Raw genomic sequence first — 14,527 nt, 5'->3', positions numbered from 1 at the left:
AGAAAATGCTGTAAGGACAGTGTTTCCTGGGGTCACAAGCAGATGAGCTCTCAATGCTGTGCAAGCTACAGCACAGTATCTCATCGTGCCGACTCTGAATAAAGCAGTGCAGTAGGCATGAAAGCTTTAAGAGAGCTCGTGGGCTGGGGGTGGTGTAGGGACTGCCATCAGGAGAGGGGAAAACATGCCTGCACGTAGAATGTAGGTCGCATACCCATACACAAAAATGGCAAGCCGAAGACAAATCGCCTGCAGGAATTCTATTATACCCAGGCACCTCAGGAGCAACATGGCTGCGATGTTGACAAAGCACTTTACAAGACGGGCTTACATTTGTACATTTCTTAAACTCCAGATGTAAGACAATAATACGTTCAGTACACAGTACTTATCACTGAAGGGTCCCTTCTGTTTAATGCCAGCAGCTTTATACATGTAGAAAAGATAAGGTTTTATTCCGGGGGAGAGGATGAGACTGCTGTTCCTACTAAGACTTTGTTGGGATTTTTTTGTTTTTGCAAAGGAACCAAGTAATTCTAAATACTAATGTTGCCATCATGTTTGCAATAAAAGAAAGTAAGTTACACAGAAAAATGCAATAACTTGAACTTATAAGGGTCAGTGCCAGAGTAAACCTGGAAGGAAAGTCCTCCTGGAAGTGGCAGCAAGCACAGCTATGCCACTTTTCTTGGGCCTGTACCAGTTGACTGTTATTGTTGAGACCCCCCTGTCGTTGCCAAGAGCAGAAACCAGAGTTAGTGAAGTTCAGCCATGGGCCCCTTCTCAGCATGTCTCAGGGGCTTGCAATGCTCTTCCTGAAGGCACATGACCGACTTCTACCTGCACCACACATGACAAGACTTCACACCTTTAAAGTTTGCCTCCAAAGGCCTAGCATAGACAGTAAAAGGCAGTGGATCTCCCCCAGCTCTCAGTGCCCTGTGTCTGCCACAGAGGAAGGTTATGGACATTTACTGGCCATAGTAAAATCTCTGTGGTCAGTACTCACATCAGGTGAGGAAAACTCTGGTACTCAAAGTCCATGACCAGCTTAGAAAAACCTCTACCTGTAAATCAGAGGGGAAGCCAGGACTGGTGCAGAGTGGCAGTCCATGCCTGCTCTCCTCAGCCCACTCACTGCTAGCTGTCTCCAGTGTTGCTCTGTGCAGAGTGTGGTGAAGTAGAACTTGCTTTCAGGCTCATGGTAAGCCTTGTGCAAAGGCACAAAGATTCTTCCAATTCAGAAAAATGTACACCAGACACACGTGTCTCCCTCAGAGTTGGGGTCACACCTATTGGACAGAGGATATGTCAGGGTCATACAAGACTTCTACTAACAAAAGTACCCTGAACGCACTTAAACCAGGATCCAAAGTGAACCTCTCCCAAGGGAAAGTATGGCAACTGAAGAACTCAGCTGGGCTACTTTGCATTTAAAAAGGTTTTTTAAATAGATCACTTCAAGACAAAAATTCCTAGTGTGAGAAAAGAATTTGTATCAGCAAAAATTAACTAACTAAAGAACACTCCACAGGGGACAAGACAGGGGTGCCATGCTGCCCTTCCATAAACCACATTTCGTGTGTTACGATCCTGTGTGAAGGAGCTCTGCTCTTAGTGAGTACATTCCCGTTTTAGTCTGCTCCAACCAATCCAACTTGATTGACTTCAAACTGGACAGGGACAAGGGAGAGTCAAGGATGAGCACTCAGACCCCTCAACCACTGGGCAGAATCTAATTTAGGCCTATTTGCAGGAGCCAAAGAACACCTGCAGAGAGATGAAGGCATCCACAGACCTGGGTCAACTCAGAACTGTGGGGGAGCTGCTTCTGGGAACAAAAACATCAAGAGCACAGGGAGTTCTATGTGGCCTGCCTACATGATACCACAGTTAGGGAGGGGAGATTGAAAGAAGTAGCTAGGTGCCAAAGTCAGTTCAGAGCAGAAACCACCGGGGAGAGAAGGTATTTTACTTTACATACTCCAACAGGAATATCAGACCCTTCCCTATGCCGCCAAATGAAAATGTTGATACAAAGCAATACAAGTGTACTGTAGAAAATTCAAGTACTACAGATACAGTTCAGTAAAAGAATCTTTTACTTCACCCCATTCCCCAGTAATAAATCAAAGGTTTACTTCTTACCTTCTAATAAGGGACATATGAGTTCTATCACAGAATAAGTTAGCCCGGAGGCAGGCAAGAAAAGCACAACACCTGGCTTCTTCACTCCATGTTGTCCCATCCCTTCCCTTCCCCACTGGCAATCACTGAGCAGACACTCTGATATGTTTACACCCTGTGGTACAGACACACAAGGATAGCATATTCCTGTTTAATGTTTGCAACTTTTAAATTTTAATTTATTTACTTCATTTTTGTGTTTTGCCTGCATGTATGTATGTACATTATATGAAAGTTCACACTGCATGCCTGGTACCTGTGGAGTTCAGAAGAGGGTACTGGATTTCCTGGAAATATAGTTACAAATGGTTGCAACCAGAATGTAGGTGCTGGGAGCTGAACCTGGGTCCTGTACAAGAGCAACAAGTGTTCCTAACTGCTGAGCCACCTCTCCAGCCCCTTAGTTCTTATTTTAAATTTAAAATATAATGAGTGCTACAGGCAAAATTTCTCTCATCAGTTAACAGATTGTCCTGGACACCTCTGCATGGCACTACAACTATTTTGGTCTTTTTTTTTTTTTTTTCCCTACCTTATACAGGTTAGGCAGCACCAACATGAACATCTGAAACCTGTACTTTGTTCTGTTGTCACAGTGCTAGGAACTGAACCTTCAAGGATGCCAGGCAAGGGCTGTATCATTACAATGGAACCCAGCCCCTGAAAGCTGAAACGTTTGAGTACCAACATGTTGCTCAAATAGCTGGCCATGTGGCACCTTTTTGATATCAGATTTTCTCATTCTGGAGGCAACTGACAAAGTCTATGAATATACCGCCAAACATGGAAAATGCCTGAATCTTCTGGTTCTGAACACTTTGAATAATGGAGACTCAACTTGTTTATTTTATCAACTCAGAAATGGAATTACAGTATCAAGTGTTTAGTAGGCTCTTTTCCACTGATGTTATACTGCTTTTTTTTTTTTTTTTTTTTTTTTGGTTTTTCGAGACAGGGTTTCTCTGTAGCCCTGGCTGTCCTGGAACTCACTCTGTAGACCAGGCTGGCCTCGAACTCAGAAATCCGCCTGCCTCTAACTCCCAAGTGCTGGGATTAAAGGCGTGCACCACCACAGCCAAGTCTGCTTTTTTTAACAGTTGCTCGTGATTTCATCAAAACAATTTTATCTAACCAGTCCCTTATGGATAGTTAGATTATTTGTTTTTCAAAATTATAAGCAATATTGCAATAGAGAGCCTAGAACAAAAGCTCCTCACACACATATACGTGCTTGTTAGCCACACATTCAAAACAGTACATGAAAGTTCACCCCTCATACTGTCACTACAGGTTACTAGCAAAAGGGGAAAAAAAAAACTCATCTTACTTTGCATTTCATGAAATTTTTACTGTATAGGTTTTAAGCCCTCATGCTGACACATGTTCCCTGTGATTACTGGGATCTGAGAAAGCTGCAGACCCTCTACTCACAGCAGTGCACCATCAGACTGACTTGGTATAGTTTGTCATTTGCTGATGGATCTGGTTTCTGATATTTTTCTCAGGGGAACATATGTGCTCAAGTTTATTAATAATTCTCCTTATGATTTCTGGTCCCTGTATCATGTTTATACAGTCCTTCTCTAACTCAAAATCAGAAACAAAACAAAACACTTGTTTAACTCTCTATACTCTTACATACATGGCAAAAATGACGTATCTGTAAGTTAGCTGTTCACTTGAGGAAGGCAGCGCAAAGAGTCAGTGACATTCAAACAACCGTGAACATTCCCATCATGGCATAAAAATGACACAAAGCCGACTGCTACCGCATGAAGGCTACACACAGTGGCTCCTCAGTACATATGTCAGACTGGTTCCAGGATCCCTGCCCCTTCCCCTAAGATACCAGACTCCACCACTACAATGACACTGTCTTCCTACCCATCCATGGGGAACACAGCAATGCCAACATCTGCAGAAACTACAGTTCTGTATATAAAATAGTATATAGCATTTGTATAAACTTCTGTCAACCACTAGATTAGCATTTCTATTCACTACTGAATTCAGTGTGAGCATGTATTCACCACATACTGTAATGTTTAGAGCCGATACCTTGGAAAAGCATGTTAAATACATACATAACTGTCCTCCCTCTCTGCCCTCCCTTCCATCCCATTTTACTGGTTCTGGGACCATATCAACAGCCTCAGGCATGCTGGGCAAGTGAGGTACATCTGAGCTACATCACCAAACCCATGCACAATTTTTCTTTCCTTAAACATTTTCTTATATAAGTGCATATGTGTGTATGCAGGAGCACAAAACTCATGTCTGTGAGTGCAGGCACACGGATGCCACAGCACCCATGTGGAGGTGGGAGGACAGCCTTAAATGTCAGCCAGTGCCTTCCACCTTGCTTTAATTTAATTTTTCATACTTATTTATTGTACATATATGTGGGTATGTTCCAGGGGTTGGGGGTCAGAGGATGACTTCTGGAACTCAATTCTCTCCTACCACGTGGGCTTCAGGGCTCAAACTCAGATCATCAATCTTGGGAGCCAGAACCTTTACCCACTAAGCCCTCTTTCTAGCCCTGTCCACCTTGTATTAGACAAGTTCTCTTGTTCACTGGTATTACTTCAGGCTAGCTGGCCCATTGAGCTTGTAGGGATTCTCTGCCGCCACCTAACATCTCACAGTAAGTGAACTAGATCTTGAGCTACAAGACCACTGTCAAATTCCTTATCTGAAGCTAAGCCTCTGGAGAAGGATGCTGGTTACCTACCATTATCTAACAACAACAAAACATCTTTATCCCCTAGAAAAACCACACAATCCTATCCCCTTCTCCTTGGTTGCTCTATCTGACCTGGAATACATCACACACCTGGCCATGGAAAAACTAGAAAAAGGCTGCTGCAAGGGATTCTGGGGAAGCCTTTACTCAAAACAAGAGCCCACAGATATGGCTGGCACTACTCTTTCCTCTTCTTCCTGTCTCAAGCAGATGTTTAGTGACTAAAGCTAGCAACCACCTTGGGAACACAGGGGTTGGGGAGAGACATCAGCCCTAGAATTACTGGCTCTGGGTGGAACTCAGGCCAATTTGCTCTGTAATTAGCAACTGTGCTTCTTAGGCAGCCAGGACCAAATGATTCTAACTGTCACACTCATTCTCAAATACTTTTTTTGGTTTTGGTTTGAGATGAGGGTCTCATTAAATGGAACAGACTGGTCTTGAATTCTTTATCTTCCTGTCTCAGCTTCTGAAGTACTAGAATTATGAGTGAATGCCACCATGTGTGGCTTTTCAAATAACCTGTAACTGTAGTATGTAATATACTGTTCAAAAGGATAAATATAGATAAGTTTAGAGAAACAAAAAAACCTCTGGGGTACTAGATAATATAAGAAAACTCCATGGCTAGAGACCTAGATCAGGTTTATAGCACTTGTCCAGCATGCATGAAACCCTGTGTTAAATTTCCTGCACTGAATGAAAACTGCACATTGGTGCACACCTGTAATCCAAGCACTCAGGAGTCGAGGATAAGAAATTCAAGTTCATCCTCTGCCATAAAGCAAATGTGAAGCTAGTGTGTGATGCATAAGAGCCTGGGAAAAAAGGGAAAGAAAAAGGAAGAAAGAAAGGAAGGATGAGCCGGGCGGTGGTGGCGCATGCCTTTTAATCCCAGCACTTGGGAGGCAGAGGCAGGCAGATTTCTGAGTTCGAGGCCAGCCTGGTCTACAGAGTGAGTTCCAGGACAGCCAGGACTACACAGAGAAACCCTGTCTCGAAAAACCAAAAAAAAAAAAAAAAGAAAAGAAAGGGAAGATGAGAAGGAAAGAGAGGAGGAAGGAAGGAAAGAAGGAAGGAAGGAAGGAAGGAAGGAAGGAAGGAAGGAAGGAAGGAAAGAAAGAAGGAAAGAGGGGGGAGGAAGGACGTGGCAAGCGAGAGTGGAAAAGAAAAGAGAGCTCTAACTAAGAAGTGCAAACCTGGATTCTAAATGGCTCTGTAGTAATATATTCAAAAGATTCTATTACTATTCATTTACTGCCTGAGCTAATAATATAACCTCAAGCCAGTACAGTGGCACATCCATGTAATCCCAGCAGTCAAGAGGCAGAGGCAGGATAACTGTAAATTCAAGGCTAGCCTAAGCTACTCAGAGGAAGCCTGATTTCAAAAATAAATAATACCCAACTTTCTATTTAATACATTTTTCTACATTATTCAGGAAGGACAACAAAGATGAACTTAATTTACTTTTTAACTTTGAGGCATGTCTCTTGTAGCTCAGGCTGGCCTCCCCCTCACTATGTAATTAAGGATTTGTTATTTTACTTTTAAGAATCCACTACCCCTGTGTGTGTGTGGGTGTGTGTATGTCTGTGTATGTGTACGTGTGAACATACAGACACACGTGCATGTGGAAGCATCCAGAACTACTGGAGCAAGAGTTATGGGTGGATGTGAGCCATCCACCTGATGTGGGTGCTGGGAACTGCACCTGGCTTCTCTGCAAAGGGAGTGTATGCTTCTAACTGCTGAGCCACCTCTTCAACCTTTTTTTAAAAATTTATTTTATTTTTATGTGTGCATGTGTGCTCACAGATGCCAATGGAGGCCAGATGACACTGGATTCCCCAAAGTGGGATTCAGTCAGCTGGTGAGCCACACAACCTGGGTGCTAGCCACACAAACTGAGGTTCCTTGCAAGAACACTCTTAACCACTGAGCCATCTCTCTAGCCCTTCACCATGAATGTTGTTAAAGAAGTTTTATTTTACAAGTACAAGTGTTCTGCCTGTGTCTACAGAGGACACAAGAGGGTGTCGGATCCTATGGAAATGGAGTGACGGACAGTTATAAGCCAGCATGTGGCTACTAGGAATGTAACTGAGGTCCTCTAAGCCACTAAGCCATCTCTCTAGGACCCAAGTTCTATTTTAAAATACTTACTTTTATTTTTTAAAATGATATGCATGCATGTGTGCCTTGTGTGTAGATAATGCATACGTGAATGCAGATTCCTGCAGAGGCTAGAAAAGTGGGATCCCCCTTGAGCTGGAACTACAGGCAATTGCCAGTCATCTGATGTGGTTGCTGGGAACTGAGGTCGGACCTTTAGGAGGAGCACATCTCCCAGTGATTAAGCCACCTCTGTACTGGTCCCCACACACTCTGGAGTTCTTGACCCTGTCACCACCACTCTCAAATGCTGGGATTATAGGTGTGCACAACAATGCTCTGCTTTGTTTACTTTGGAACTTTCAAACGACCAAAAACCAATAAAAAGGCAACCATACCTAGCAGCCATTTACAAAGCACTTGAGAAAAATGTAGTTACAAACAGATCCAAGTGTATGTAGGATTATCGACAAGCTGCTTTGTATTCAAACAAACCGAATGGCAAACAGCCAACAGTGTGTGGTCTATACCCGTAGATCTGCTATTTTCAGGCAAGAGACAACGTGATCGGATGAGGTTTGGAAGCAAGTTGAAAGGCTACATGTGAGTTGGGAGACACTGGGCAAAGCCAACACCAGCCTACAGTCAATCACTAAGAAGACATTTGTGATAAAATAATGTGTCTACTAGTCAGTGAATGGCTAAATGAAAGAAAATATTATTGTCATTTGAATTTTAAAATCTGTTTTAATGACATAAAAATGTTCACAGTGTAAAAAATATTTATAGAACATAATTTTAATTCTATGAAAAAGAAAAGCAAGAACAAGCTGAAACAAACGTACAAACAAACCCCCAAACCAACAAACCATGAATGGAAACATTTTGAGTGGACACATGTGTGCCCACATGTTCCCTGTGCTACACTGTGAGTCCCTCTATATAAGAATAGGCAGAAATAAACACTATTTTACATCCCATTCTGAACTCTACTAATAGGAAGGGCTTCATCAAGAAGAAACAATTTCAGAGCAAGCACAAGGAAAGTAGAAGATAAGTTTTGAAAGGCCCGACATGGTGGAGGCTAGCCTGTTCCAGACCAATCAGGGATATGTAGTGAGACCCTCTCTAAAAATGAACCATCAAAGAAAGATAAACTTTAATTATCATGTACAAAGAATAAAGATATAAAGAATGTTGGGGTTATACCAGAACGATACAACCAGGCTTGAGGGAACTTCCACCAATCTGTACAATTTTAATATCAAAATAAATGATTCATCGATAAGATAGGAAAGCAGGAATTCATGTTGCTATAATATTCTTCCTCCACCTTCCTCAGCAGAAACTCACTATGCAGCCATAGATGGTCTAGAACTTGCTATGGAGTCGAGGAAAACCTTGAATTTACAGAGATCCACTTGCCTCTGCTTTCCAAATGCTGGGAGTCAAGAGTGTGCCACAAATACACAGTAAAAAATATTATTATTATTATTACTACTACTTTGGTTTTGTGAGGCATGATTTCTCTGTATATCCCTGGCTGTCTTAAAACTCACTTTGTAGACCAGGCTGGCCACAAACTCAGAGTGCTGGGATTAAAGTTATGTAGCATGCCCAGCAAATTATTCTAAAAAGAAGCAGCAGCAGCAGCAGCAGCAGCTGTATGTGATGGTAAATACCTCTAATTCCCTCATTTGGGAGAAAAAGGCAGGATGATTGTCCTGAGTTTCAAGTCAGTATGGATTATTCAAAGAGTTTCAGTTCATCTGAGCTAACAGTCTCAAGAAACCAAAACAAATTGAAAACTAAAAAAATAATAATAATAAAATTAAGCAAGGCTTATGGCACATCTCTTTAATCCTAGCTCTTGTGAGACAGAGGTGGGCAGAACTCTATGAGTTCTAGGCTAGCCTGGGCTACACAGTGAGATCCTGCCCTAAGATAAATAGATAAACAAAATGTTATCTCTGGATAACATTGAGCATCCACAAGACCCCTCCATATATCCTATCATTTCAGCTTTATGAACACATGCTTTTTGTTTGTTTGTTTGTTTGTTTGATTGTTCGATTGTTTGTTTTTCGAGACAGGGTTTCTCTGTGCAGCCCTGGCGGTCCTGGAACTCACTCTGTAGACCAGGCTGGTCTCAAACTCAGAAATCTGCCTGCCTCTGCCTCCTAAATACTGGGACTAAAGGCATGCACCACCACTGCCCAGCCATACTTCTTTTATTAAAAACAAAAAAACAAAAAACTGCAATCCCCAACAGTAGCTTCAACAAACACAACTGAAATGACACCTAGCATATGCACACAGCACACACAGCGCACTGCCTCTGCCACGGGGCGGAGCAGATGACCCAGGTAGGTGGACTAATGCTAAGAAAAACAAACCACCAGAAATAGTATTGAGATTTATGGGAATTTTGATTAAGCTTCATAGAAACCATGGCAGTAAACACATGTGACAGACCTTGCTGTGATGCCAGTGACTGGCTATAACTGTCACTATCAGGCTCTCCTGAGGCCGCTTGAGACATACAAGTACTGCTGCTCACCTGGCATCATCGTTCATTGCAGTATGGTCAATAGGTGCCATGAAACTCAGGAGCTTGCTAAGGACATGGAACCTAAATAAAGCAAGAAAACAAACAGCAGTATTAGTAACCATTAACTCAGCAAAAGAAACATATTTTACCAGCTAAATCCCATGAACTTTGGTTCCAGAGTGGAGTTAGGGGAAAGTTCACAGGCACTTGCAACTCTCTTCTTTCTCTCTGAATGCAACAGCAAACAGTTTGGTGCTAGAACAGTCAAAACAGCAGGGCTGTGGTGGTACTCGCCTCTGATCCCAGGTCTTGGGAGGCAGAGGTAGGTGATCTCTGAGTCTGAAGTCAGTTTGATCTACAGAGTGAGTTTCAAGACAACCTGGAAAGAGAAACCCTGTCTCAAACACACACACACACACACACACACACACACACACACACACAGTGAAAATGACATATCAACACAGATCCCTTTAGCTCACATGGAGGAAAGAACAGACACAGGTGAACCTGTGAGCATGCACACAACCAGACAAACTGATGAGGACCCAGCTACCCTGGCCTCCTCCTCTGTGTGCATTTTAGTTTTCAGTGCCGTGACCATGATGTCACCTATGGACACAGGAACAGGCAGCACCAACACTTTCACTCACTGGTACTTGTTCCCAACAGAAGAGTCCTCTAATCCATCACCTCCACAGGATTTTGCTGGGCCCTTCATAGAACCATCTTTAGCTGAGGGAGCACAGCTAAGTTCCGAATAACTCTGGGGCCGATCTTTAGTTTGAAATGCCATGAAATTTAAGCTACTTCACTAGTACTACCTGACAAAAGAGAAAGGTATTTTTGTGTACAGTCATTTGAAATTTATAGGAAAAATACACTAAATACATATACCACTTAATACTAATCGAATTACACCAAAGAATTCCACAACGTACCCTTTTTTATTCTTCCTATTAGAAAAGGCTTGGATACCTTTATACATAACCAAGCACAAAGACATATATGTAAAACTTTTACTTGAGCAAAACGTTTACAAACAAAAAATAAAAACAAAAAAATCATGCATATAATTATTTCAGTTTCAGAAATAATTTTACACATATCAAATAATTACCTATTGAATCACTCATATCTAAATTTCCCAAATTTCATTTTTTTCAACAAATGAACTTTAAAAAAAAATATAAAATGTCTTTCAATCCAAGAATAACCAAAAAACCCCACACCTATATGCAAAAAAAAAGTTTAAAAAACCTAAAAATGAGACTAATACAGTTATCCCTCACATACAATATTTTATTTGGAAATGCTATATAGTCAAAGGCAGACACTATCCAGCCTAGCTACGTCATAGGCTACAACACCCAGTGTTCTGTAAATGTGTAAGTAAATCACATAACGGTCTTCTCTTGGTAAGCAACAGATGACTCTACTTAATATTCTGCATTATCTTCACAGTTTCAGAGGTACTCTTGTGTCTATATAATTTATTTAATGTCATATCAAATGGCAATTATACAGCCCCTGCTCTTTATAAACATATTATACAATGGAAAAATTAAGGGTTTTTACATTGTAGCTCAGCCTGGTCTCAAACTTGAAACAGTCCTCATGACCTGGCCTCCAGGGTTCTCCTCAAACAATTTCTTTTCTTTCTTTTTATTTTGACAGGGTCTCATTATGTAGTTCTAACTAGCCTGGTTGGCCTCAACCTTGCAGAGACCTGTCTGGCTCTCCTCAGACTTTTTTACCCATTGATTTAATATCTACTTGTGGGCCTTATCTGCAAAATGTATTGCTATGTGGAGCTAGGGAGATGGCTCAAGGAGTAAAGTGCTTGATGTGTGAAACAGAGGATCTGAGTTAGCATCCCAGAATCCACTTAAGGGCTACGCAGAGGGATGCACCTATAACCACAGTGCTAGGGGCAGTGAGGTAACAAGAGGATCCTGGAAGCTTGCCAAAATGGCAAGCTCCAGTTTGTAAAGAATAATAGAGCAAAACAACTGAGGTCAACTACTGGCCTCCACATGTGCACGCACAGGCAGGCACACACACACACACACACACACACACACACACACACAATTTTTTTGTAACTAGAAATGAATTATTTGCTGTGGCATTTGCCCACTGGTGATTTTTCTACTTCTCTGGCTCCTTCTACATTTACTTAGTAACCAGAATTATGGTAGACATTGGACAACATATTAACTGGTATCCTAAAGGCTAAACCAAACAGTAAAAGTTGCACTTAGAGGCAGAAGCAGGTAGAACTCTGTGTCTAAGGCCAGTCTGGTTTACTGAGAGGTTCAGATCAGCCAGCTACATAGTAAGACCCTGTCTAGAGAGAGGAGAGGGGTAGTGGGAAAGAAGGAAGGAGGGAGGGAAGAAAGGAAAGAGGAACAAAAAGAGAAACGGAGATTGAGCAGAGATTCCTAAGGCGTTTTTAGTATGGAAAGCCTGTTGGCTGCTACTTCTAGTCTTACACAGCAGCCAAGAGATCCTTGGGTAGAGAGCGGAGAGGGCCTCTGTGACTTCTGACATGCCAGGCACTTCTGGCTCACAGGAAACATCTCCATATCCACCGTGCTGCCTCTGTCTCTCCTCAGCATTCTTTATGAGCTCCTCTCTCTCTCTCTGTCAATCTCATATATGTTGACATTTATTTCTCAGGGTTCTATTCTTCTCATTATAGACTCATTGTATTACACAGTTTTGGGGAAATGGCAATTACATTGCTTCTAAACTACCACATAATAAATATCTACACCCTTCTCAATTAAAAATGTCTCTAAAAAAAATAAGATCTCTTAAGGTTATATCAATTTCAAGATAGTCTGAAACAGAATCTATTCTATCCCTCAACAACAACATTAAAAACCAAAAACCAACCCAACAAACCAGACTTTCTCCTTGTAGCATATGCTTACCTGAGAAGTCACTGTGAAGTCCCCAGTCCTCACCTGAACTCATGTTTCATCTCCTTTCATCTAGCCCTTGCTTTCATAAATCCCTAGTCCACTTTCTAGTTGAAAACCCCTAGAACTGTCTTTCTGTAACACAAGTTTAATGACAATATTTCTTTGCCTGGACTCTTGAAATGGCTCACTGGTCCACAGAAATAAAGCCCAAATTGCTAGTGTGGCTGTAATCCAGCTTGCACTTAAACATCAAGCCTCACTGCCTGCCACTCCTTATGTTCACTTTAAACTTGAAATTCCCAAGATGCCCCATCCCACTGTCTTAAGCAGGCAAACATTTGTAACGAATTACTCTTTTTGCTTTCAACTCGTCTAACTAGCTTCTCACAGTTCAGTGTAGATGCAGCAATCTTCCTTGCAATCTTCCTGTGTAGGCTGCATGCCTCAATGCTGAGCCAAGAGTATACACTACAACAGGCACCAAGGGCAAGGTTCATCTGATGGCTACAATTCATAGAATAAGAGGAACTGGAGCAAGGGTGTCAGTACACCACCTTTATTTTTATATGTTTAGTTGTGTTGTGTTTAAAGACTGTCTCTTGGATGGGTGTTATTAGAGTAAGATTCTTAATGTCTCTGGATAGGTGAGCAGCCACTACCAAGCTATAGAATTGCACTGACATCCACCTCTAACTGTTTAATGACATTAATTTCATAAACTAAGATACTAAAAACAATGTTTATTAAAACAAAATCCTGATCTGTGGAAATGGCTTGCCAAGGAAACATAAAAGAGGGTTTGGCTACTCACCACCCATGTATATAGCCGACTGTCTATTCTCCTGGTGTTAAAAAGGCAATTCCCATAGCAAACTGGCTAGTCAGGCCAGCTGGATCACCAGCTCTGGGTTCAAGTGAAAAACTCTGGCTCAATATAAAAAGCAGTTGAGGAAGATCCCCAATGTCAGCCTTTGGCCTACACACACACACACACACACACACACACACACACACACGCATGCGCGTCCCCCCCACGCACACACACACACCCATACACACAATATCCTCTTGTTTTCTTTCAACCTGATAAAATTAGAAATTCTGATTCTGATCTGAGAAACAGTAGCCTCATGTTCTAACTCAGTTACCATGACAGAAGAGTGCATGCTTTCCAAGACCAACCCAACTTTCCTTTCCATCTAAGGACTAGAAGAAGAGCTTCATGCATTCTCAGCAAGCATTCCACCAGTGAGTGACGCTTCCAGCCCAGATTTCTTACTTTCTGCTCTGCTTGCAGTCCCGGCCAATTCTCATTCCTAGATCAACACTGCAGTAGTATCATCATTTTTATCAAAGATGTTTTCTGACTGACAAGCATCTACAAGGCTCTACAGTTAGCAGTTAGGTTGGCACTATCTGAAAGGATAAAGTAATACCCTCTTGACCACAAAGGGTATGTACAGCTCTTGGATCTAACAATTTAAAAATTCAAAGTAATAAAATAATGTAGACTTTCCCATTCTCCTCTCTCTCTCTTTTTGCTTTATAGAAAGCAGGGTCTCTCACTGTGTAGTCCAAGATGGCCTCAAGCTTTTGATCCTCTGGCTTTAGCTTCCTAAGTGCTGAGCTTACTGGTTATACCATCACAGCTGGCCTCTCAATTCTTTGGAAGAATATACATTTATTTCCAAGAGAAATTCCATTAGATAGAATAAGAGAATGCTTACTGTGTACCCGATATCTACACATTATTTGAACCCAGGTCTCCCAACGCTAGCAAGCTATAGTCTTATATACACCCCCATTGTGCAACCTGAGCCTAACAGTAATGAATGAAGCTGCCATTTATATGTACTGTTAGTAACATCCTTTAAATACCTGTGGAGAAGAAGGAATGACAGGTACAGAAAGAGGAACGGAACTGGGCAAAGAAATAAACACTAGGGTGGCCGACTAGCCCAGCCGTGGAAGGATGACAATATAGTAACAGCAATGGCA

General features: G+C 41.8%; 1 protein-coding gene across 2 annotated transcripts in view; it reads right to left on the bottom strand.

Annotated features, from left to right (window-relative positions):
- Aatf (apoptosis antagonizing transcription factor) overlaps nt 1–14,527 on the bottom strand; it is a 94,843-nt gene that overhangs the window by 13,344 nt on the left and 66,972 nt on the right. For both annotated transcript variants that reach the window (XM_034507988.2, XM_034507990.2), the window contains one exon: nt 9,609–9,680. In XM_034507988.2, coding sequence (XP_034363879.1) covers nt 9,609–9,680 — 72 coding nt within the window. The remainder of the gene's footprint in view (nt 1–9,608; nt 9,681–14,527) is intronic.

The sequence above is a fragment of the Arvicanthis niloticus genome, chromosome 6, assembly GCF_011762505.2.
Source record: "Arvicanthis niloticus isolate mArvNil1 chromosome 6, mArvNil1.pat.X, whole genome shotgun sequence".
Taxonomy (NCBI): domain Eukaryota; kingdom Metazoa; phylum Chordata; class Mammalia; order Rodentia; family Muridae; genus Arvicanthis; species Arvicanthis niloticus.
The sequence above is the reverse complement of the archived record's forward strand: the minus strand, read 5'-3'. Positions and strand labels throughout refer to the sequence as shown.